Raw genomic sequence first — 22,820 nt, 5'->3', positions numbered from 1 at the left:
TGAGGATGTTGGATGTTTAGTGAAGCCGTATAATTCTTGTCAGAAGTCATAAACTTCATTGAAATTATGCAACGACTAGTTGATGTAGCTAACTTCATTGAAATTATGCAACGACTAGTTGCTGCAGCTAACTTCATTGAAATTATGCAAGGACTAGTTGATGCAGCTATGGAAGTTTACCTGTTGTAGTCGAAATGTATAATTTATCGTAAAGTAATGTCAATAAATCGTTAAAAGAATGATTAAATGCTGTAGACTTATTAAGCAAAACGTATGTTGAATAGTATTTTCTTTTTAACTTGCATATATATATATATATACATGTACGTATTATATACAAATTTTGAGACACATAATTTTCCTTAAACTGCTCACATTTTATATTCAGCAGAGATTTCCATTTAATTTTACACAAGTATGTCCCTTTTTGTAAATAGAATAATTTACCGATGAAAAAAACGAGGTCAAAATTAGGTAAAGTTTTTTTTATAAAACTTTAACTGTTAGTAATGCAATTGAAAGAATTAACAACAACATTTGGCTTTAAAATCTTTAATTTTTTTCGAGCAATTAGATAATCGTAAAAAGAAAATGCTGTAGAACGAATGGTGAATTATATTTCCTTTTTCATTTGTGTACAAAACTTTGTGACATGTAATTTTCTTTAAACTGCTCACATTTATCATGTTTATTCAGCAGTAGTTTCCATTTATTTTTACACAAGTATACATATATATCTCTTAAATGTAAAAAAAAAAAAATTAAATAAATTTACTGGTGAAAAAATAAATGAGGTCAAAATCAAGTATTCTTTTTTTTATATAAAATTTAAAAATTTAAATGTACAATGTAATTGAAAGAATTAACAACAATTTGCCTTTTTAAAATCTTTTATTTGTTTCAAGCCATATGCATTAGATATATAACCTGTTTATAAATAGACAGGAAATACAATTTTTAAATTACATAAGAAATTTCATATACATTTTGTACCTTGACTGTTGTGTGCCGGCATAGATCAGAAGGATTTGGGCAATTAATTACCTGGTGTGACACTGTGCTGGGAGATTTGTCGCTAATAAACATGTACATTGTAATTAACAAAAGGTAGTGGATTTAAGAGGAAGTCTGAGGGAATACTCTCTAATTTCACTGGAGAATTTAGGGAGGGATATCAGAGTTACCTGGTGTCACACCAAGAATAATCGTGGTGTAGGGAGTTTGGGAACCTGTTTGCGTTATTTGTACTGTATATTGAATGCATTAAAGTACATGTAACAATACCACAACAAAATCAGAGACACAAATAATACTGTTATGTTCATTTGGTCCCTAACCCAACCGAACATTCCAGCAATAAGTGTCAAACTAAAGATAACATTTTTGTTCTTGATATGGTTTCATCATAATCTAATCAGTCCTAACCTTGCACCAATTCAATCTAAATAAAATTCTGGAGGGCATAGTTCATATGTACATTGTTTCCCTAGCTGCGGAACCGTAGCTCTAAGGTTCTTATGTTATTTTCTTACTATTTGCAGACCTAGCTGTGGAACCATTCCACAGCTAATGTATCCCCTGTTTAAATATTGTATACATGTACATGTGTGCAGGTTAAAATTATGGCTTACATGAAAGTCTAATCCTGAATAAATCAACACTGACAGTACAATAACTGGACAGGCTATCTTTAAAACAAAAGTTTTTAGCTTAAACATAGATCTTGATTCCAAAAATAATACAAATTAAGTCTTTCAAAACGTACCTGAAGTTGTTTACTATACAAAGTTTTACTCTCAACCGGGATCCAAGAAAGAATAAGCAAAGTTCTGAGGGTTGCTAAAAATCAGAAAGGTTAAAATTTGCTTATGAGGAAACACCAACTCTTCATTGAGAATTTGAACTATTTATTTCCTGATTCGGAACTACACTATAGTTTTACCAACATCCAAAACACTACATGTCAATTATGCGACATATGTTCCAAGAGTGCAACAGGTGACATAAAACAACTAACCTCAACCTGTTTCGAACTTTAAGTGTAGTTTTTATCAAATAATTAAATATATGAGTTAAAAAAAACTTTAATAATATCGGTTTATTCTCAATTCAAAAAATACATCTTTTTATATCGGTTGTTCTTTCGAAAATCAAATACGAAAACAATTAATCACCTGACTCTACTCGGTCTCATATGACTTCCGGGAGGGCAGTTCCAAAAAAAATATTTTTATGTTTTCTAAATAATTGTTTAGTAATGCATCATGTTTTTCAGTGCTGAAGATGACGATCAAGATTTTGTGTCCGGAGGGTCTAAGTTAGTTGAATGTAGAAAATATATGGGCATATGCATGCAAAGAAAAAAAGAAGAACATGTCAAATAATTTCTATGACTATCAGTCAGGGAAAAAAAGACGTTTCGGCAAAGGAGCCTGTTCGGCCTTGGTTGATATAACCTTGGTCAATTCGGCCATGTTATAAAAGTAAAAGCAACTGAGGCATTTCTCCACAAGAGACCACATGACACAGGAGTTAACAAATGTAGGTCACAGTACGGCCCTCAACAATGAGCAAAATCCATGTCCAAATAATTATGACGTCTTGAAAAGCTTCTTTTTTTTTAAATTGTGATGTCTTCCTTTTTTGTGAGAAATCTCCTTTTTTCTGTGACGTCTTCCTACAACGTCAAAACACCAAAGCCTTTTTTTCCGTCTGGACTTTGAGAGAGAATTTTTGGGAGAACTCTGAGACCCAATTTTGGCATGAAATCTTCATTGCTGCTTAGTAATTTTTGCATAGTTACTTAAAAAGACTTTTTTGTGTTTATTGATGCGGGTCTCACTAATTAGCGACAACAAGCGACAAGAAGCGACAACAAGAATTATTTTAGCGACAACAAGCGACAAAAAGACTATTTAGCGACAAGAAAACATTTTTTTTTATTAGATATAAAGAAATTTGTATTTAATGTTTTTTTTTAAATATACGAGCAGATATTATATAGTTAGACAAAGAAATGAAACATTTGTGAGGAAGAAAGAGATTGTGAAGTTTATATTAGTATATTGGTAGATGAAGAAATTTAACATTTGTGAAGAAGAAAGAGATTGAGCTTCTTTTTTTTATTTTTAAATATGAAGAATATGTATAAGATAATGTATGTATCTGTTTTCATCAAAGTCAAAGTATGAAAGTAAACGAATGGAGATATATATGGAGCGGGCATAATGGAATATAATATTTTGATTCATTTGCTTAATACTATGCTCTAAGTGTATTCTTTTTATGTCAATTCAATGCTTTATTTATAGAACTCTCACCCACGTTTTGCCATCTTTATTATTTAAGCGTGTTTCCAGACCCCACGACGAGGACGTGGTTCTACCTTGGGGTCCATATATTTTATTTTTTTTTTATTTTTTTTAAAATTTTTATTAGTCATTATATAGTAATATGTACATTCCTATCTAACATAATATTTATACATTTTGTACATGGTGGTCCTATTTTGATAAGCAAACATGTGGAACATCAAATGAGATTAACGAGTCGCGTGTCCCCTGTTTTATTGCTACAATAACATCCAATTAACACCTTCAACTTTGTACACACGTCAGACTATACAATTACACGCGCCAGAATATACAATCATTGTAAATAATGAACACCTGTTGAAAACTTAAGATTGTCATTAATTTCCTTTCATCTTCAATCAATATGCATAAACATGATAAATATCGTTTAATGAGGCAATAAACAAATAAAAAGATGAAAATATTCACATTTCAATTTTCTTTTCCTCCTGTTTGATTTCAGTTCTTTGTATTTCACAATTTGTGTCAACATTTTCAGGACAATGATGCACAAATAATTCATTTTGCGAGCTTAATTAATATATATTGCACGAAAAGAGTTTTAAAAAACAAATTATAAGATAAATAATGTGTTCTAAAACACAAGGAAAAGTAATCTCATAATACAATAATTAAACGTAATACTGCAGGCTGTTATTCATAATAGATGATAAAATATTATGTAAATAATGTTTCATTTTTTTCTATCAATTTTAACTTTCTTGTCGCTAAAATTATTTTCTTTTGCATATTCTTTTAATATTTATTGCAATAATTAATTTTAATTTAAAAAAAATGTTTTCTTGTCGCTAAATAGTTTCTTTGTCGCTTGTTGTCGCTAAAATAATTCTTGTTGACGCTTGTTGTCGCTAAAATTCTTGTTGTCGCTAATTAGTGAGACCGATTGATGCGAAATATTTCCAGAAATATCCAAAAGAAATGACAAGATACGATTCCATTTGAAGTGGGCAAATATTTTTCTTGTACATGTATTTCAAAATGGTTTCCCAGAATTATCAAAAATATGTCACTTCTGGATTTTACCAAAAATCAAACTTGTTAAAATTTGATTGACTAGAATTTACAAACATTCTTTTTATATTATCAGGAAATTCTGGTCTGTAAAATTTTATCAAGTTTGATATTAAAAATTAAAATAGCCAAACAAGATGTCATAATTGTGTGGACTAGCAAAACTCATACTGCAAAGCCAGATATAACAGGCCCCAAAATGCAGGCTGATATATTTCCCGTATTCATCATCATACTTATATTTATTATAAAAGTCTATATCACATACACAGAAAAATTACATTTGACACCTATTATCATGATTATTATTGTAATCAATAGATATAGAACCGTTATGAAAACAGTATTAAGGACTGAAATTACCAAGGCCTGACTGGTTTCATGACTGAAATGTCTTGCACATTTGTCAGGGTTTCTCATGCCTCCAACTGTCTTCACATTTCATTACTTTCTTGTTGTTGTACATATACTGTTGATTGAAGGGTCTACATTTGCAATATTTCGTGAGAGATTGGCCTATTTGATGGCAGTACTTTATTGTAATCAGTCTCCATGTTAGGGTTGAAGTATAATCGACAAAAATCAAATTCTTTTTTCTGAAAGCGTTATTGACTTTTAAAAAGCAATATTTTGATGTACACTAATGTAGGATCTTCAGTAACAATTACCGTAAGATAAAGAAAATATATGTTTTATAAACATGATAAAGTTGTTTCATTGAAATAGCATAACACCTATCTGTAAAGTAAACATGGTAAATACTTTCACCTCTTTTCTTAAGAAATAAATTGTTTTGTCTTTGAATTTCTCTACAAAAATGGAAAAGAAAATTAATGTTTTATCAACTTGGTTGTTTAACTTGGTTAAAATTGAAAAAATGCAGATGAAATTCACTGTTGTGAACGCCTGTTCAACTACACATCGCTTTTGACAGGGCTCCTGTGAATTTTTCAAAAAATGAAAGCAGAGTCAATCCATCCCTTTTTAAAAGGGGAGTTCCAGTTCAGTATATTGTATGTGGACGTTCATCTTTCTTCAGGGATTTCTTTTACTGATCTGTTCAATCGATGTTATTTGACTCTGTCATTTGGCATTTCGGATATAAGCATAGTATGATACTCCGCTTTATTGCATAATTTTGTCTGACAAATAGGCTATGCAAATAACCGGAATCTACTGTATATCATGCATATTGAATCCAATTTGTGCTATATGTACAACAAGACCAATCATCAATATTTTATTTCACAGTTTGCAATATTAAACTGAATATGTAATTACTATTTTTTTCAGATCAAGGTTAGCAAATTTATTTGGTATAGATAAGCAGAGTTCCCAAGGTGGTAATGAATCTTTAACTTATACAGCACCTAAACAGCCAAGACCAAAAGGTATTTTGATGTTTACATTTTAGCAAGGTTTCCTCAGTCAATTTCTTTTTAGCCAGCTCTTTGCAAAAGCTATATTTATTCACCACTTTCAATTATTAACATGACATGGTTAGATTAAAAAAACATAAAACTATGAATAAAACAGGGTTGCTAAAATGATTGTAAACATATTTATAATGTTTAAGGTAAAAACATGATTACAAAATCTTATCAAACCACAAACTAAACAACTTTGATAAGAAAATTGAGGTAAGCTATCCTTTTTCAATCAACTGATAATTGGTTTTCTTCCAAAATTGTAACATGTTCAAATAGGGTTCTTCACAGTTAGTTCAGCCATATTGGATAGGGGCAGATTTTCATGATTCTGGTAAAAATACGTGAAAACATCATAAAAACAGAGCAGTTGCTTGGAAACTTGCATAGAATTTTCCATACTTTCATACTACATGTATTTCCACCTCTTTCAAAAAATCTGCCCCTATCCAATATGGCCAAACTAACCGTGAAGAGCCCTATTAAAAAAAAGGGTTTACTGATTATTGAAAAAAAATCAGAGAAGTCGTAAAAATAAACAAGATGGACACCATTGAACCATTCTTTAACATTAGGCTTAAATTAAAATATTGTTTGTTTCAAATGCCCTTTACCGACCGACCCTATAAATTCGTTCCGCCTGAAAATCTTTTATTTGGATTTACCAGCAAGATTTTATTTTATTTTATTTTTTCGTTCCTACCAAAAACTTATATTTGTATTTCCCGCTCAAAACTTTTTTACCGGAATCCTCGGGTTTTATCTTTAACTTATAAGGTCCAGTCCGTTTGGTATCACCTGAGCGTTTGACATGAACACTTTCATTTTAAGTTTCAAAGCATTTGTTTGAAATCGATGTTGAACTCTTCCTGAAATCATGATATGACGTACGGTGCTCGTACCTTTATACTTAAAGAGCAGGTTTTATTAACAAAAAAGTTCGTTTTATACAAAATTGTCAACGTGTGTACAAACTAATTTGTAAACGGACGTTGTATTCTATGTAAGGATGGCCTTTTGTGATCCGCAGATCAGGATGATAATGTTAATGATGCCGCTATATTATTTATATCTGACATGAATCAAGTGACAAAACCCTGTAAAGTGGAGAATATCTGGCAGTAAAATCGCCAAGTTGTCCATACAGATCATTTATAAATGCGATGTCAAATACGTGACAATTGTCAAGAGTTTTAAGTCTTGTAGCATTTTTATTAGATACAAAGGCACACACGAAATTTTTAACAGTCTAGGGACTTTTTCTTCTTGTAATGTATGTCTGCCCGGACATATCTTACCAGTATAAAGTTATCTTTTACAGAAAACCTTAAGGTAAGCGTACAAGGTACGTACGTAGAACAGAATATAAGTGCAAGTTCAAACTCTTCAAAGTTTCAGGCATATAAACGTTGAAGATATGCGGCACAGCTCTATATTTTGATATTTGAAAACAAAATGGTAATGCATATGAATTAGCTTCACATTCTACGTGATATTTTTTTTTTCAAAACTAATAGTCCCAGAAAACTTATTTGCAAAAACAAAACGAACAAAAATGACATTATGCAGAGTTAGTATCTATAAAATAGAATATTATACCTACCTGCCTACCCATGACAAATAATATACCGAGCCAAGTTATTTTTTTGGGGAAAAAAATAAAATATTTTACCTACCTACCTACCCTGTTTCAAAGCATATGATCGGAAAAGGGCAAACAAACAATATTTTAATTAAGGCCTTAGCTTCGAATTATTACCCACAACATTTTAAAAAAAAAAGTTGAATAATCAATATTTTTATGACAAATTTAAACATGAAAAACATATCTTGTCCTCAATTCTGATTTTAAACAGGTATTCTTCAAAGTCAATATGATCTCAAGATATTGATATCTATTTCCCTTACAAGTCCATTTCAGCCAGCACATCTAATTTTATGTTAATGCATTTCTCCATTATTTGTTTCAGAGCCAGCACCACAGACCGAAGGGGCACCTGGTGTATTGTTTGCATCAGCAGTAAATGCTTATAAATAGTGAGTATATAAAGCCATTCTTAACTGCAAAAGAACATTGGCATACATATATTTGGTCTAATAAAAAGTTCTTTTTTTTTGCTTAATCAAATTTCTTGTTATATTTGGAATGTTATCTCTGAGAATCCAGCTTTAAGACATATGACACATTTTCATCCTTTGCAATATAAAAATATATTTTGTAATATAATATCAAAAATGAAAGTTTTCATATATATGATACTTTATATTCAAAAACTGTGGATTTATATATTTTTTTGTGGGGACACATTTTCATGGATTGATGTGAAATTAAAGCCTCAAATAAAGTTAGAATATCATACATTTGCATTTATTTATATGTAGTTCAAAAATCATCACAAGGTAAATATAATCACAGGTTTTGAACAGTTAACCAATTTACTGTTCTACAAATGCAATCTGCAGAGAATTGAGAATTATGAATCCCCCCAAAAAAGTATATTCATTTAAATCTTTATACAATTGAATTTCAGTGTTGATGGAAAGTATGCTACACAAGGTAAACTGGGAGCTGCAATACTGGCCAACCATACATCATTGGACGTAAGAATTAAAATCAGTTATTTTTGTTTACAGCATCTATTAAGTAAATCTATACCTGGTCAATTGAAATATTGTAACTGTTTATAAAAATAGATACAGGTGGTAGATTGCCAATGAAACAACAATCCACTAGTCCAAACAATGAGGAAAACCTATACTGTATAGTCAGCAAAAGAAGGTCCAAACATGACAAAATATGAATCAATTCAAACAAGAAAGCCAATGGTATTATTTATGACAAATCAATAAACAATATTTGTTTTGGTGGCAGTTTGTTTTAATCTGAATTTTGCTTTGGGTTGAATGAATTTTGATTCTGATGAACCAACAGATACATTTATATGAATTGGCCAAATCATTTCAAGTGTTTCCTTTAATTGAATTCTTGTTGTCTAATTTTCAGTACAGGATTTTGTTGTATGTATCCAAGCAACAGCAAGTGACCAATGCTAAAATAACAACAGCATTCACATTTACCGTAAGTAATTTTAATACATTTATTAGTTTGAAACCATTTTAATCAAAGAGTTAATCATTGTTCTATTAAAGGGTATTTTAGGTTTACCTTGATGGTCTATTTATAAACCATATGACAATTATAAAATTGCTGCTATAAATTTCAGTAAGGCCAAACAAAATTTATAAATTATTTGTCAGATTCTCCATGTGTTGTAAATAATTTGGTGTGGCCTAAAGATTATGTTGGATACATTTTCTCTATGCCAGATAACTATTTTCTATTATGAGTCAAAATCAAGTTTGCTTTTGTACTATGTTATTTTATTTACGACTCGTTACCTCAGATCAGATAGAGAAAGTAGCATTTCATTTCAAATAACTTACTTATCACTAAATAACATCAAATAGCAAGCTTTAAATCACCCATGTCCCATTATAGACAAACTATGCACCCATTCAATAATTTGATAGAAACAGAACTCGAAATTCACAAATTATGAAGGACTTTTAATAATCCTTGAAGATGTTCAAAACTTAGGACTTGGACAAGTGTTAGGGTTTAATTTGTTTTGGTACTACTCAACCAGACATATTTAAGCAAGGTCAGTTTAATAATAGTAGGATTTTTTTACAAAAAGGAAACAGAAGAAATTAAAATTTGGCACTCATTTTTTTGTTTAAAACAAATAATATCTGTAACTGATATGTTATTGTTCTATAAATGCATTAAACATATAAATAAGGACATTTATTTTGCAGGTCCAGCCAAATAACTATGCAATTATATATGATGACAGTAGACTGACATGGTCCTTAAATTTTGATTCTGAACAAAATGTACAACTGTTTGCTAAAAATGTAAGTACTTAGTATAGATGTGATTTATAGAATAAAGATAATTTGTCCAAATATTTTACCCTATAGAATATTGGTTAGGAAAAATTGTAACATAGAAAGATTAAATGTGAAATTAATCTTAACAAACATGTGGTTTAAATTTGAATATTTATAGAAATTGTTGATCTTTCATGTTGAAACAGTCAGGATTCTACTTTGTCAAAATTATCTCCCATTACACTGTCAGCTAACTTTTCCTATTGTAAAAATAGTATCCACTGCAGCAAGGGCCCGGAAACGGTCATATTTGCCAGTCTTGTCCTAAACTGAAAGTATTTTGTCCTGAACTTGTACTTGGGATTTAGGTCAAATTTTATTTTTCAACAGAAATAATTTTGGTCATTTCATTGAGATCGAGTTTCAAAATCGCCATTTTGAACATATTTTTGTTTGTTATCGATTTTATGTAATTAAACTGCCACTTCAGTAAAGTTATAATCCTGAGGGCCCTTCTTATAAATACATTAATGCCTCGGAGAGCTATTGGCTAATGATCGCTAATCTCTTTACCTGTGTTTTTAATTTACATCTGGCTATTAATCACAAACTCCAAACTAATATTATAAAGAAATTAAAATTCCATACCAACTGTCTTCATTAATTTTAATTACTTTTCAGCTAAGACAGTTGTCTATTTATGATTTAAAATTAAATTAAAACTTGATTTAATTTACGTAGAAAAAAAGTATTTTTTCACTACTAAAACACATGCTTTGTTTACTATGTACGCATGCTTGAAATTCTCTTCCGCAGATTAGACACTAAATCGTAAATTTAAAATGATTTCATGCTAAATAAAGCAAGTTGAACTATTTTCATTAATATTCTTACACTATTAAAGGTAAAATATTAAAAAGCCGATGATTTCCTGTGAATTTCATAAACAAAACTAATCCCGGAAATGAGTCCGGAATTGTTCGTTTCAGTATTATCGCATTACATCCGATTTGAATTTTGACTTTAGAATCGAAGGAAACGTAAGGGATGACTAAAAAAAATATCGTTTTGAGTATTTTACTTTTTAAAATCATTTTATTTTTAAACTGTTGCCTTCCCTTAATTGCTCTTGATCGATTTTAGGAACATGGTAGGATAAATCATGAAGTACATGCAATGCAACAGTGAAACAAGTTTGTTGATGCTACGAGTATGAGCATACTCATGCAGTAATGAGATTACGACAATCTTTTTTTGAAAAGGGGCACCAACTTTTAAGTTATATGAAAATGACCGAAATTAGGTGAAAAAATTTCTGGATCCTTGCACTGTAGTGAATTTAGCTCTTGAAACCTGATAATTTTATCCACATAGCACCTTTACAATCCATATATGTCATCATTTAGTGTACTTTTCTACAGTTAATCAACTGAAAAACAATTGTCAGATCAGTTGTCATAGGAAAGAATTGGATATTTGAAGAATTGCTAATTTTAATGAAAGATTTGACTTTTTCTCCATACTACATATGTGCTGTCAGAACATCTATTCATTAACATTATACATTATTGCTATTCTCATAAATCTTTGAATGTCTTTCTTACATTTCTTTCTTAAAAATCAGTGAAAAATGTAAATAGACTAGAGATTTTCACTTATATTTTCAGGTTGCTCTTGCTAAAGCACTGAGTGCTGGATCTGCCCTGGAAACAGTTATTTCTCAAGACTTGAATGTAGGAGAAGGTAGTACCAGTGTGGAGACTGGTTCATCAGTGGAGGTCAAATATACAGGCTGGTTACTGACCAACAATACTTTTGGACAGGTGCTTAATTATTTATTTGTGTTTTATACTAAACTGTGTTCACATTGTTGACATTTTAATAAGTTTATTGCTGAAATCTGGTAGCATCCTTCAACTTTTAATTATATAAATTATCTAATTTTGACAAGCTTTTTCTGCCCCACCTACGATAGTACATTTGTCCGTCTGTCTGTTCGTTCGTCTGTCCATACATCTATTCGTCCTGCTTCAGGTTAAAGTTTTTGGTCAAGGTAGTTTTTGATAAGTTGAAGTCCAATCAACTTGAAACTTAGTACACATGTTCCTTATGAAATGATCTTTCTAATTTTAAATAAAATAAATAAAACCCAATTTCACGGTCCACTGAACATAGAAAAAGATAGTGTGAGTGGGGCATCCATTTACTGGGGACACATTCTTGTTTGTGTTATCTTTTATATCAGTACTCAGTACTCATAAATATGAGCTATTGATTGCCTGAAAAATTTAGGTTTATGTAAACTAGATGTTTACAAATTACCTTGGCTGTGAGGAGAATTTTAAAAACCTCTAAAATTGCATTGTTTGCTTTTAAGTTTTTATGTGTTTTCAATGACTGTCATTGTATTAGAAGATATGAAAATATTAATTGTTCTTTTCTGTTTTTATAGGAATTTGACAGTAATGCTAAGTCAGATAAAATGTTTCGTTTCCAGACAGGAAAAGGAAAAGTTATTAAGGTAGGAACATATCAGTATATTAAAAATCCAAGATAACAGAGCAATACACTTGAGTCAGCCTGTTCAAAAACAAATGACACTATGCTTTGTATAGTCCTGTGAAAAAGGGGAAAAAAACAAAGGGGGCAATAATAAACCATAAGTAAATAAAGACAACACCATTCCCAAAAGAAAAAATGAAAAGCAGACAATAGTGCACAAAACTTTGATCTTGAAGATTGAGGAACATGAACCAAATAAAAAGGGAATGGTCTCAGGTACTCTGTAAGGTCAGTTATGAAACACCATTATTCTAATATTATGATAAACATAATTCTCTGATAAAAAGAATATTTAGATACACGTTTTTTTGTCTCGCTTGACGGAGTCAAAAAGCAAGACATAGGTATGCTGTTTCCGGCGGCAACGGGGACAACAATGGCGTCAACAATGTATAAAATTGTGATTAGGTCTAGTTTATGATGAATCACTAGTGTTAAGTAGAAGCTTATATTATGTAAATATAAGCGCTGTTTATTTAATGACACATCATAGTCTGCATGGGTGTAGCACAGGTGGTACTGATAATCCTCTGACTACATGATCACTCCTTATTTTGTTATGAGGCAAGGAGTGATACATTACATTCTCAAATTTCCCAAGGATGCTAGGTAGTTGGTCATTTTGATTTTGGTACTGACAGGGAAAGTCAAACATTAGTTGTCATAAAGTTACAAAATACCCACCCACCTCCCTTTAATCAACTTCAACTACTCACTGTACATGGGAGCGGTCTCAGCAAACAAGTGGTTTTCTTCAATTTCAATCTCCCTTTCGAAATTGACCACTGGTCTAATTTCTCATTTCCCCCAAGTCATTAAATATAATACATCTACATTTATTTCTCTCTCCACCGTCAATCTAACCCCCTTTATCGTAGCCACCTGCTATGAGATGGAGCAACGCTTCATACCCTTATAGGAACTCATCTGGTTCCGGTTGGTTGACGGAGTATCCATGTCCATGGGGCTTGGTCCATCTATACCAAGTGTCGTCGACAGGGCCTGGAGCTAAATTTCCCTTTGCTGAGTACTTGACTCCCAAGGGCCAAATTATTTATATGTTTTATTAATAAAAAATAGAAATTAAATAATCTTGTTGTCAGCAGCAAACTCATTGATATAATGTTCGGTTTACTAGATTCTCTGTTTCAATCTTAAAGGGATGTCTATGTCTGAAGGTCATGTTAAATGTCAGTTTGTCAACACTCCAGGAGTATGTTAAGAAATAAGTTACAAATACAGGGTATAAAGAACACCAGAGAACACCTAAACAAGAGAGCTACAAATACAGGGTATAAAAGAATACTAGAGGACACCTAAACAAGAGAGCTACAAATACAGGGTATAAAAGAATCACCAAGAACACCTCTTAAAAAGAGGAGTTCTTAAAAGGTCACAGTTTACTGAATCATGAGAAACACCTAAACAAGAGGCAACTAGCTAAACAAGATACATGAATCATAGCAATAAACAACAGAAATAGATCACGGACTTAACGATGAATAAGTCATCACTTGCTGCATCCGTCGTTGTTGTCAATGTCATGGTTATTTCTGTTTCAATTGGGATTTCAGTCGTTTCTGTTATATTCCTAAGTCCTTGGAGTCATAGAATAAATTGAAGATATTTGATATGCAGTTGTATTAGTATTGGCATATCTCATTTCCATGGAGATTATTGTGCCCCACCCCCTCAATCATGGTCTATTTACTCTGAAATTTTTGCTTAGTTTCATGTATTAGTTTGTGATGAGGTCTAGTTTATGGTTAACCATTAGTGGCAAGTTGAAGATATTTGGTATGCAGTTGTATTAGTATTGGCACATAGAGATTATTTGGCCCCACCATCTCAGTTATGGTCTATTGACTTTGAAATTTTTGTTTTGGTATCATGTATTAGTTTGTGATAAGGTCTAGTTTATGATGAATCACTAGTGGTAAGTTAATGATAATTAGTATCAATTGTATAAGCATTGGCATATCTCATTTCTATGGAGATTATTTTGCCCTGCCCCCTCAGTCATGGTCTATTGACTTTGAAAGTTTTGCTTAGTTTCATGTATTAGTTTGTAATTAGGTCAGTGTATGCCTGTATGGGGAACCACTAGTGGTAAGTTAATGATAATTGGTATGCAGTGTTATAAGCATTTTAATGGTTTTATATCTCATTTCCGTGGGGATAATTTGGCCCCTCCCCCTCAGTCATGGTCTAATGACTTTGAAACTTTTGCTTAGCTTTCATGTATAAGTTTATGATTAGGTCAGTTTATTGGGAATCACTAGTGGTAGGTCAATGATATTTGGTATGCAGTTGTATTAGCATTGGTACATCTCATAACCATGGAGATTGTTTGTGTTTAGGTTTGTTTAAAGGGAATTACTTATGATAAGTCAATGGTATTTGGTATGCAGTTGTATTACATGTACCAACTTTTATTAATTTGTGATTAGGTCAGTGTATGGAGAACCGCTGGTGATAAGTTAATGATAATTGGTATGCAGTTGTAATAGGATTGGCACATCTCATTCCCATGGAGATTGTTTAGCCATGTACCTTCAGTCATGGTTCATTGACTTTGAATATTTGCAAAACTTGCATGTTAAAGTATTGCTATTTTAATTTCAACATATACATTATCAAAATTACCAAAAAGCGAGACATATCTCTGTGATAAAAGTTTATCTTATTTCATGCATGACATAGCTTATATGATTTAGATTACATGTTATATTTCAGGATTAAATTGTTTCACCATTTTCTGTTATGCTCCTTATTGTCTTTAAAGATCATTTTAATTGTTTTATTTATTACAGGGTTGGGACACAGGTGTTGTTGGTATGAAGAAAGGAACCAAGAGAATTCTAATTGTCCCCCCTTCTTTTGGATATGGTAGCAAAGGAGCAGGAAGTAAAATACCGCCTAATTCTACACTTATATTTGAAATCACCATTATGAGGGTAAGTTTGAAAATATGGTTCTATATATATGAAACTAAATTGAAAAGGTTTTTATTGATGATCACTTTGTTGTTGCCAGAATTTAACTTTAGCGCTCCCTTCACAAGAAACTTTTAATTGATTATTACCAGAATAGTTGTGATAGAGTATATTTTTACGTATTTCATTTATTAGTATTTTACATTTTATTATATGCCAGATATTAGACTTGATTACTTCACTCTGATTATTTGATCTTTAGATTTATAGTCTATTATCTCTTAACACTTTATAATGTATGAAAGTGCTAGTCAGTCATACTTCATTGGGCATAGTTGTTATAGTATCTACCTGTTATTAGTCAAATCAAATTTGTATAAGGATTTCCTCAAAATGGAGTTTGATAATCATAAAAATGTAAAATGGAGACCATTCATCAGGAGGGAGAATACTATGTTAATTCATGTTTCAAGGAAAATACCTTAATTTTTTATTAGATTCTCTTTAAATTTACATGAGGTGTTCCACTCATTAAATCCTATTATGAGTTCAACATTTGGACTATAGTTAACTGGTAGACCATTCAGTAGGGGGACTGATAAAAATGTATCATAACAGAAAAGATTCTAACCTAAGGATTACAGAAGATAAACATATAAACAAATAATACATTGTCATTGATGATATACACACATTTTTTTTAATTAAGGAATGACTGTAATATTTTTTCTGTCTACAAAGAAATAACATTAAAAAAATGTGGTGCATGGGTTATTTTTAAGTGTGAACCACATTTTTATGTTATTTCAAATAGACAGAAAAACTATAACAGTCATTCCTTATAATTTAATTCTAAATTCCATTTTAATCCAGAGTAAATCATGAAAAAATGTTGATGAAGAGTCAGTCACATGACAAAATTATGTCAATAAGCTGATAGACAAAACAATGTCAGCCAATAAGACGATGTGTTATATCCAAAATTAAATTATTATTAAATGATTTTAATTTTTAGATCAAAGGAGCTAAAGGTGTGTCACCCAGCCCATCTCCTGTCCCAGATTCTACACCTAGCCATGTTGATGACCAGGAGGAGCATACTGTTAAAGAAAGAACAAAGTCCATCTCAGATCAGATGTCGGGTACATCGGTTAGTATACCAATAGAAATGGCTTATATTGTAGTAAGATTTGCAAACAGAGCAATTGTTATAAATGTTAAAACATCAGTGAAGCATTTAATTAATAGTTAATGTTTTCTCAGATGTAATGAGATATGAAAAGTACTTGTCTTATGTTTACACTTTGAAGATTATTAATTAGGTTTACAAAATTTTACTCAGGTATTGAGAATTCATACACTCTGAGGTGCAGCTGAAGGGTGTATGCATTTTCAAAATCAATGTAAAATTCCATTCACCCCTTATTACACCAAGGTAACAAATTAATTTCTTATAAAGTATTCCTTTACTTTTTCATACAAGGGTAAAACATTGAAAAATTCTTATGAATAACTTCATCTACACATGTTTTCTACCTATTGCTAGTTGCTTTCAAATACCATTAAGAACTAGAAGCTCTTATATACTATTGGAATTTTTGAAAACTATTTTTCAACAAAACTTTGAGATAATCACTTTCCTGTTGGCTCTTCACAATGAAATTGTAAGCGGTTTATTTATTTATTATTTTTACAACTTATGTATTATTTATCAGCATACATTTTACAGATTAGTTAATATTTCTTCCCCGCTTCCATTCTCAATTTTATTCATAAAATTGACTTACATTTTACAGTTAGTTTGGCCATTTTATAATAAACACATTTAGTTCCTAAATTTTTTGGAAAATGACGCAGTCATTGTTCCATTACTGCCGACCTGAACTTCATTACATTTCTCTGCCTACCGCGCTTGGTTTCGTATTTACTATTTTACATACAAACTGGAATCTGCTTGTGTTATCATTATGCATGATCATTGTGTAGTTATCAGCCAGGAACCAGTTTACACTCGGTTTCATATTTACTATACAAACTAACTGGTTTCTGCTTGTATTCCACTACACTCGAACAAAGTGTTTTAGTTTGACGGGAACCAGTTTAGAATTTGTAAACTACAAAACGTAATCGGTTATTGTTCATTCCGTTTTGGTGTTTCATACCGACTTATATGGTTTGAATAAGCTTAAGACCCTTCAAACATTAATGTGATAGATATATTAAAGACTGTTTTACAAAAGGATGGATCTGTTTTACTTTCAAAGTCGTACTATAGTGATATCTGTCATGTACGGATTTCCACTCTCACCGGTTAATTTCTTCTTTTACACGTGCTTTTGAAACTTCCTGTTTAAACATCGCAAGTTTCAAAATTGTTATTTGAGTGAATTAAACTTATTTTTACAATCATGAAGCGTTCCAGAATCATTTTCAAGCAGTTTCTTTTTCTCTTTGATGATGGAAAATAGGTTATCTCAAGAAAATACCGCAAACGATCGCAGAGGAATTGAAACGCACAAGTCAGGTCGGCACCTATTTGACGTCAATTCGGCATCCAATAATATTTGTTATAATATTTTCTATTCAATTAATTAATAACTGTTACCAAGTACATAGTGAATATGTTGTTGTGTATTTAGGTAAACAAGGAAACCAAAGTGAATATGTTGTTGTGTATAAAGGTAAACAACGAAGCCCTTACCCAACTGTTGTTCTAACAATTAGACAATTATTAAAATAAAATGGAAAACTATGAGTCCCTTTCAATAAATCAAGGCAGTGTCTGCGCGTACCCGCATGCAGGTACGAATAGCAAAATTGCCGTTCGTAGGCTACGCGTACCTACATCCGGTTTTATAATAAAATGACATCGGATCGGGAATTAAACGTGAAATTATGTATTATTAACTAATAAATACAATTCGAAAATATTATTTGTCATAATCTTAATTCAGTTGTTCTACTCAAAATCCCCATATTATCGATAATTTCTGTATACATATTGCACGTTTAATTCCCGATCCGATGGCATTTTATTATAAAACCGGATGTGGGTACGTGCAGCCTACAAATGTCAATTTGACTATTCGTACCCGCATGCGGGTACGCGCAGACACTGCCATAAATCAAACTTTCATGCCAAATAATTAGCAAATTTAAGGTGTTTTTTTTTTCCAGTAAAGTTTAAACAGCATTAAACCAAAAATCCCGTAAAATGCTCAACTGGTTAAAATAATGCATAAAAATATCCAATATCTCATGTATTAGTCCAAATAATTATGACGTCTGGCAAGGATATTTTATTTTTTTTCTGGGGAAGGCGTCCCAGAAAATAATTAACATAGCCTTGCGGTCATAGGAAGGTGTCCCAGAATAAAATTAAAAAAGCCTTGCCAGACGTAATAATTATTTGGACTACTCATATATATTACATTAAAAATACACCAAAAAAGTCATTTAGTTGAGAAAAATAAATATATATACAAAATGTACATGAACACCCAAAAATGTGAAAGTTAGTATTTAACTCTTTTTGCTTAAATACTGAAAAAATTCTGGCAACCCCTTTCTTATTTTTACTCTTTTTGCTTAAAATACTGTTAAAAATATATATTTAACATGGGTGACGAATTGACTATATCAGGTGTCGATTTAACCAGGTGCTGATTTGTCCAGGTGCCAATTTAACCCAGGTGCTGGTTTGACTAGAATTCTTTGACAAATGTTTGAAATTACCTGAGTTTCATTAGACCTTTGATAACAGTAACAAAAAGATTATTTACTTAATATTTTGTGGGAGAAGGGGGTTCAGACTGTGGTATCAGGTCTGTTCGCGCCCAATACACTTTCGCACCCTACACGTTCGCACCCAAGGTCCGTTCGCACTCTACTCATTCGCGCCCAATTTTAATTTAAATTCAAGTTGAATAATTGGAAAATCATGATTGTTGTTTTAAATTGGTGTAAATACTGAATGTATTTATAGCTTGGTATGAGTAAAACATTGAAGATTTTAAAGGAAAAACACAAAAGATAATTGTTTTTAACAGCTTGGTCCCTTTGATCTGAAACAACGAAGCAATAAAATATAGGAACCAAAATATAGCAATCCACTATTATAACCAAAACATGATAAAATTTATTCAACACACAGAAAAAAACATAGTCAGAATCTCACTTCATTTTGAAACAAGTCAATGAAACAAAGTTATAGCAATACATTAACCAAAACATGATTAAGAGTTATTCAACACAAAATAAAACGTTGACAAAATACCACTTTATTTAGAAAGGATTATTATTATTTTTAACAATACCCTATCCAAAACATGATTAAGATTTATTCAACACTTTATTTTGAGACAATGACAACAATTATACTTATAAGAAAACACTTGCTTACAGAGTTATTAAACACAAAACCAATTAAGATTGGGTGCGAACATGTAGGGTGTGAAAGTGAAAGGGGGCGAACATGAGTGGGCGCAAACGTGAATGGGGCGCGAACGGACCCGGATTAAGACTATGTACCAGTGAGAAATATACAAGCCTTTCTACGGTATTTATTTGTACAAATTCAGGTAGTCTTGACCTATTCATTTATCTTAAAAAAAACAGCCAGTTGTCACCTTCACTTCACACACACACATATACAAGTATCAATTATATGCTTACGAGACATGTTGCATTGTTAAACTAATTAAGGTATGTAAAAATCAAGACTTGCATAAAAACTATCCCAATATTAGAGACAGTGGCGTCATTTTTCTTCAGAGCTTTCAGCTCTTTGATTCTTCACTTTTTCTCCATCCTTTAGACTAGTAAATCTGGGAAAGCCAGACTTATATCTAAGATGGCAAAGATGGGTCAGCCTATATTACCAATGATGGGTGGGGCCACACCTGTAGAGGTAGAGGATGACAGTGGAGAGGAGGAGGAGGGGTCTATTGTAAGTACAAATTATGTTACTGTTGATTCCTGCAAAAAATATGTTGTTTGATTGCCATTGAGACCACTTTCCACTAGAGTTAAAATGACGTGGCTATAAACAGTTAAAGGTCACAAATAGAATGAATTTTTATATCCACAAACGAAATACTTCCACAGTTAGACAGCTACCAAACCAGATTCAAGTTATAATGTCGAAATTATTTTTTCAAAGTTAAATTAAATATTATTTATTTCAGGAACCTCAATCTCCCCAGCCTATAGCAGAAAGTCCACCACAACATCATGCCACCAAACCAAAGTTTACAAAACCAAAGCCTGTCCATGCTCATCCAACACAGCCCATGGTACAAACGATGCCTCAACAGTATATACAACAACAGCAACCAGGGATGTCCCAACCAGCATTTGTTCAGAGTAAGTCCCTATTTCATACAAAAACAAAAGAATTCTTTGAAAATAATTCCAGGAATCTGTTATAAATATTTTCAATTAGTGTTAAAAAGAGTTCACATTTTTTTATTTTGTCGTTCCAGTGTTATTGGATTTTTACTTAGATTTATAGCAAGATTTCTCATATTAATCACAAATTGAGAACGCTTAGGTCAATTTGTTAAAATCTTTAACCTGTTTTGGTTGGATAAAGGTAACACCCTTTTAATTTTGTTTAGTTTATGATTTGTCTTCTCAGAGTCACAAGAATAAGACTGTCAGATTTGATTCAATTTTCTCATGTTGCACACTTCCTCAAGTATGATAAGATTGATATACATGACTTTTTAGCTCACCTGGCCTAAAAGGCCACGTGAGCTTTTCTCATCACTTGGCGTCCGGCGTCCGTCGTCGTACGTCGTCCGTCGTCGTCGTTAACTTTTACAAAAATCTTCTTCTCTGAAACTACTGGGCCAAATTAAACCAAACTTGGCCACAATCATCATTGGGGTATCTAGTTTAAAAAATGTGTCTGGTGACCCGGCCAACCATCCAAGATGGCCGCCATGGCTAAAAATAGAACATAGGGGTAAAATGCAGTTTTTGGCTCATAACTCAAAAACCAAAGCATTTAGAGCAAATCTGACATGGGGTAGAATTGTTAAACAGGTGAAGATCTATCTGCCCTGAAATTATCAGATGAATTGGATAACCCGTTGTTGGGTTGCTGCCCCTGAATTAGTAATTTTAAGGAAATTTTGCTGTTTTTGGTTATTATCTTGAATATTATTATAGATAGAGATAAACAGTAAACAGCAATAATGTTCAGCAAAGTAAGATTTACAAATAAGTCAACATGACTGAAATGGTCAGTTGACCCCTTTAGGAGTTATTGCCCTTTATAGTCAATTTTTAACCATTTTTCGTAAATCTTAGTAATATTTTACAAAAATCTTCTCCTCTGAAACTACTGGGCCAAATTAATCCAAACTTGGCCACAATCATCTTTTGGGTTAGTAGTTTGAAAAATGTGTCCAGTGACCCGGCCATCCAAACAAAATGGCCGCCATGGCTAAAAATAGAACATGGGGTAAAATGCAGTTTTTGGCTTATAACTCAAAACCCAGAGCATTTAGAGCAAATCTGACAGGGGTAAAATTGTTTATCAGGTCAACATTTATCTGCTTTGAAATTTTTAGATGAATCGGACAACCCGTTGTTGGGTTGCTGACCCTGAATTGTTAGTTTTAAGGAAATTTTGCTGTTTTTGGTCATTATCTTGAATATTATTATTGATAGAGATAAACTGTAAACAACAATAATGTTCAGCAAAGTAAGATTTACAAATAAGTCAACATGACCGAAATGGTCAATTGACCCCCTTAGGAGTTATTGTTCTTTATAGTCAATTTTTAACAATTTTCATAAAATTTGTAAATTTTTACTAACATTTTCCACTGAAACTAATGGGCCAAGTTCATTATAGATAGAGATAATTTTAAGCAGCAAGAATGTTCAGTAAAGTAAGATGTACAAACACATCACCATCACCAAAACACAATTTTGTCATGAATCCATCTGCTTCCTTTAATATTCACCTAGACCAAGGTGAGCGACACAGGCTCTTTAGAGCCTCTAGTTTTGGAATTGGATTTTAAGAGTTTTCCAATTTGTAATTTCATAGTTTTTTTGGGCATTACAAATCTGTGTTTATTTTTCTCTGATGATTTATAATTTAATCACAGATTTACCAGTAGCCCAACAGATGGCAGTATATCAGCCTCAACAAGGATTTACACAGCCTCAAATGCAGGTTAGTTAATAATACATGTAGGATTATTATTCTCTGACTTAAAATATGACTCATATATAAAAATTCAAGCAATGCCCTTTTTTAAGTAAAAATCATGAATGTGCTGCATGAGGGAGTGAGGCACAATCAGAAATTCCCAGAAAAAGTACTTTCATAATATTTACTTGAATGCAATGTGAAATATAAGCAAAAGTGATTGGTTTCAAAGAATAAAGATAGTGCAATATTCTAGGTAAAAATGAGCTAAAAATTTAAACATTTAACAAATTTTTCTATCAGATTGCTTTCAAACTTTGGCAAAATCATCAAATATTCACTAAATCCCCAATCCTTGACATTTGGTTACCATGACAATAGATAAATCCACAGTATAATATATGTGACTGTCAAATAAGGTGGCATTATAAAGCAAAACAAAACAGGT

The 22,820-nt window shown here is 31.8% G+C and overlaps 2 protein-coding genes across 6 annotated transcripts in view; one reads left to right on the top strand and one right to left on the bottom strand.

Annotated features, from left to right (window-relative positions):
• LOC143063277 (high affinity copper uptake protein 1-like) overlaps nucleotides 1-2,002 on the bottom strand; it is a 47,716-nt gene extending 45,714 nt beyond the window's left edge. For 3 of the 4 annotated variants that reach the window (XM_076235326.1, XM_076235327.1, XM_076235328.1), the window contains exon 1: nucleotides 1,632-1,722. In XM_076235326.1, the coding sequence (XP_076091441.1) occupies nucleotides 1,632-1,718 (87 nt within the window). In that variant the 5' untranslated portion in view covers nucleotides 1,719-1,722. Of the gene's footprint in view, nucleotides 1-1,631; nucleotides 1,723-1,765 lie in introns of those variants that run through there. The other variant, XM_076235329.1, reaches the window with a different exon arrangement.
• A 184-nt stretch (nucleotides 2,003-2,186) lies between these two features.
• Nucleotides 2,187-22,820, top strand: part of LOC143063276 (FK506-binding protein 15-like) — a 44,110-nt gene continuing 23,476 nt past the window's right edge. For both annotated transcript variants that reach the window (XM_076235325.1, XM_076235324.1), the window contains exons 1-13: nucleotides 2,187-2,317; nucleotides 5,679-5,776; nucleotides 7,783-7,849; nucleotides 8,344-8,413; nucleotides 8,817-8,891; nucleotides 9,632-9,730; nucleotides 11,374-11,529; nucleotides 12,159-12,227; nucleotides 15,082-15,225; nucleotides 16,220-16,354; nucleotides 20,021-20,152; nucleotides 20,391-20,568; nucleotides 22,329-22,396. In XM_076235325.1, coding sequence (XP_076091440.1) covers nucleotides 2,265-2,317; nucleotides 5,679-5,776; nucleotides 7,783-7,849; nucleotides 8,344-8,413; nucleotides 8,817-8,891; nucleotides 9,632-9,730; nucleotides 11,374-11,529; nucleotides 12,159-12,227; nucleotides 15,082-15,225; nucleotides 16,220-16,354; nucleotides 20,021-20,152; nucleotides 20,391-20,568; nucleotides 22,329-22,396 — 1,344 coding nt within the window. In that variant the 5' untranslated portion in view covers nucleotides 2,187-2,264. The remainder of the gene's footprint in view (nucleotides 2,318-5,678; nucleotides 5,777-7,782; nucleotides 7,850-8,343; nucleotides 8,414-8,816; nucleotides 8,892-9,631; nucleotides 9,731-11,373; nucleotides 11,530-12,158; nucleotides 12,228-15,081; nucleotides 15,226-16,219; nucleotides 16,355-20,020; nucleotides 20,153-20,390; nucleotides 20,569-22,328; nucleotides 22,397-22,820) is intronic.

This window comes from Mytilus galloprovincialis, chromosome 2 (genome assembly GCF_965363235.1).
Source record: "Mytilus galloprovincialis chromosome 2, xbMytGall1.hap1.1, whole genome shotgun sequence".
Classification (NCBI taxonomy): Eukaryota; Metazoa; Mollusca; class Bivalvia; order Mytilida; family Mytilidae; genus Mytilus; species Mytilus galloprovincialis.
Note: the sequence above shows the minus strand (reverse complement) of the source record. Positions and strands in the feature narration are given on the sequence as shown.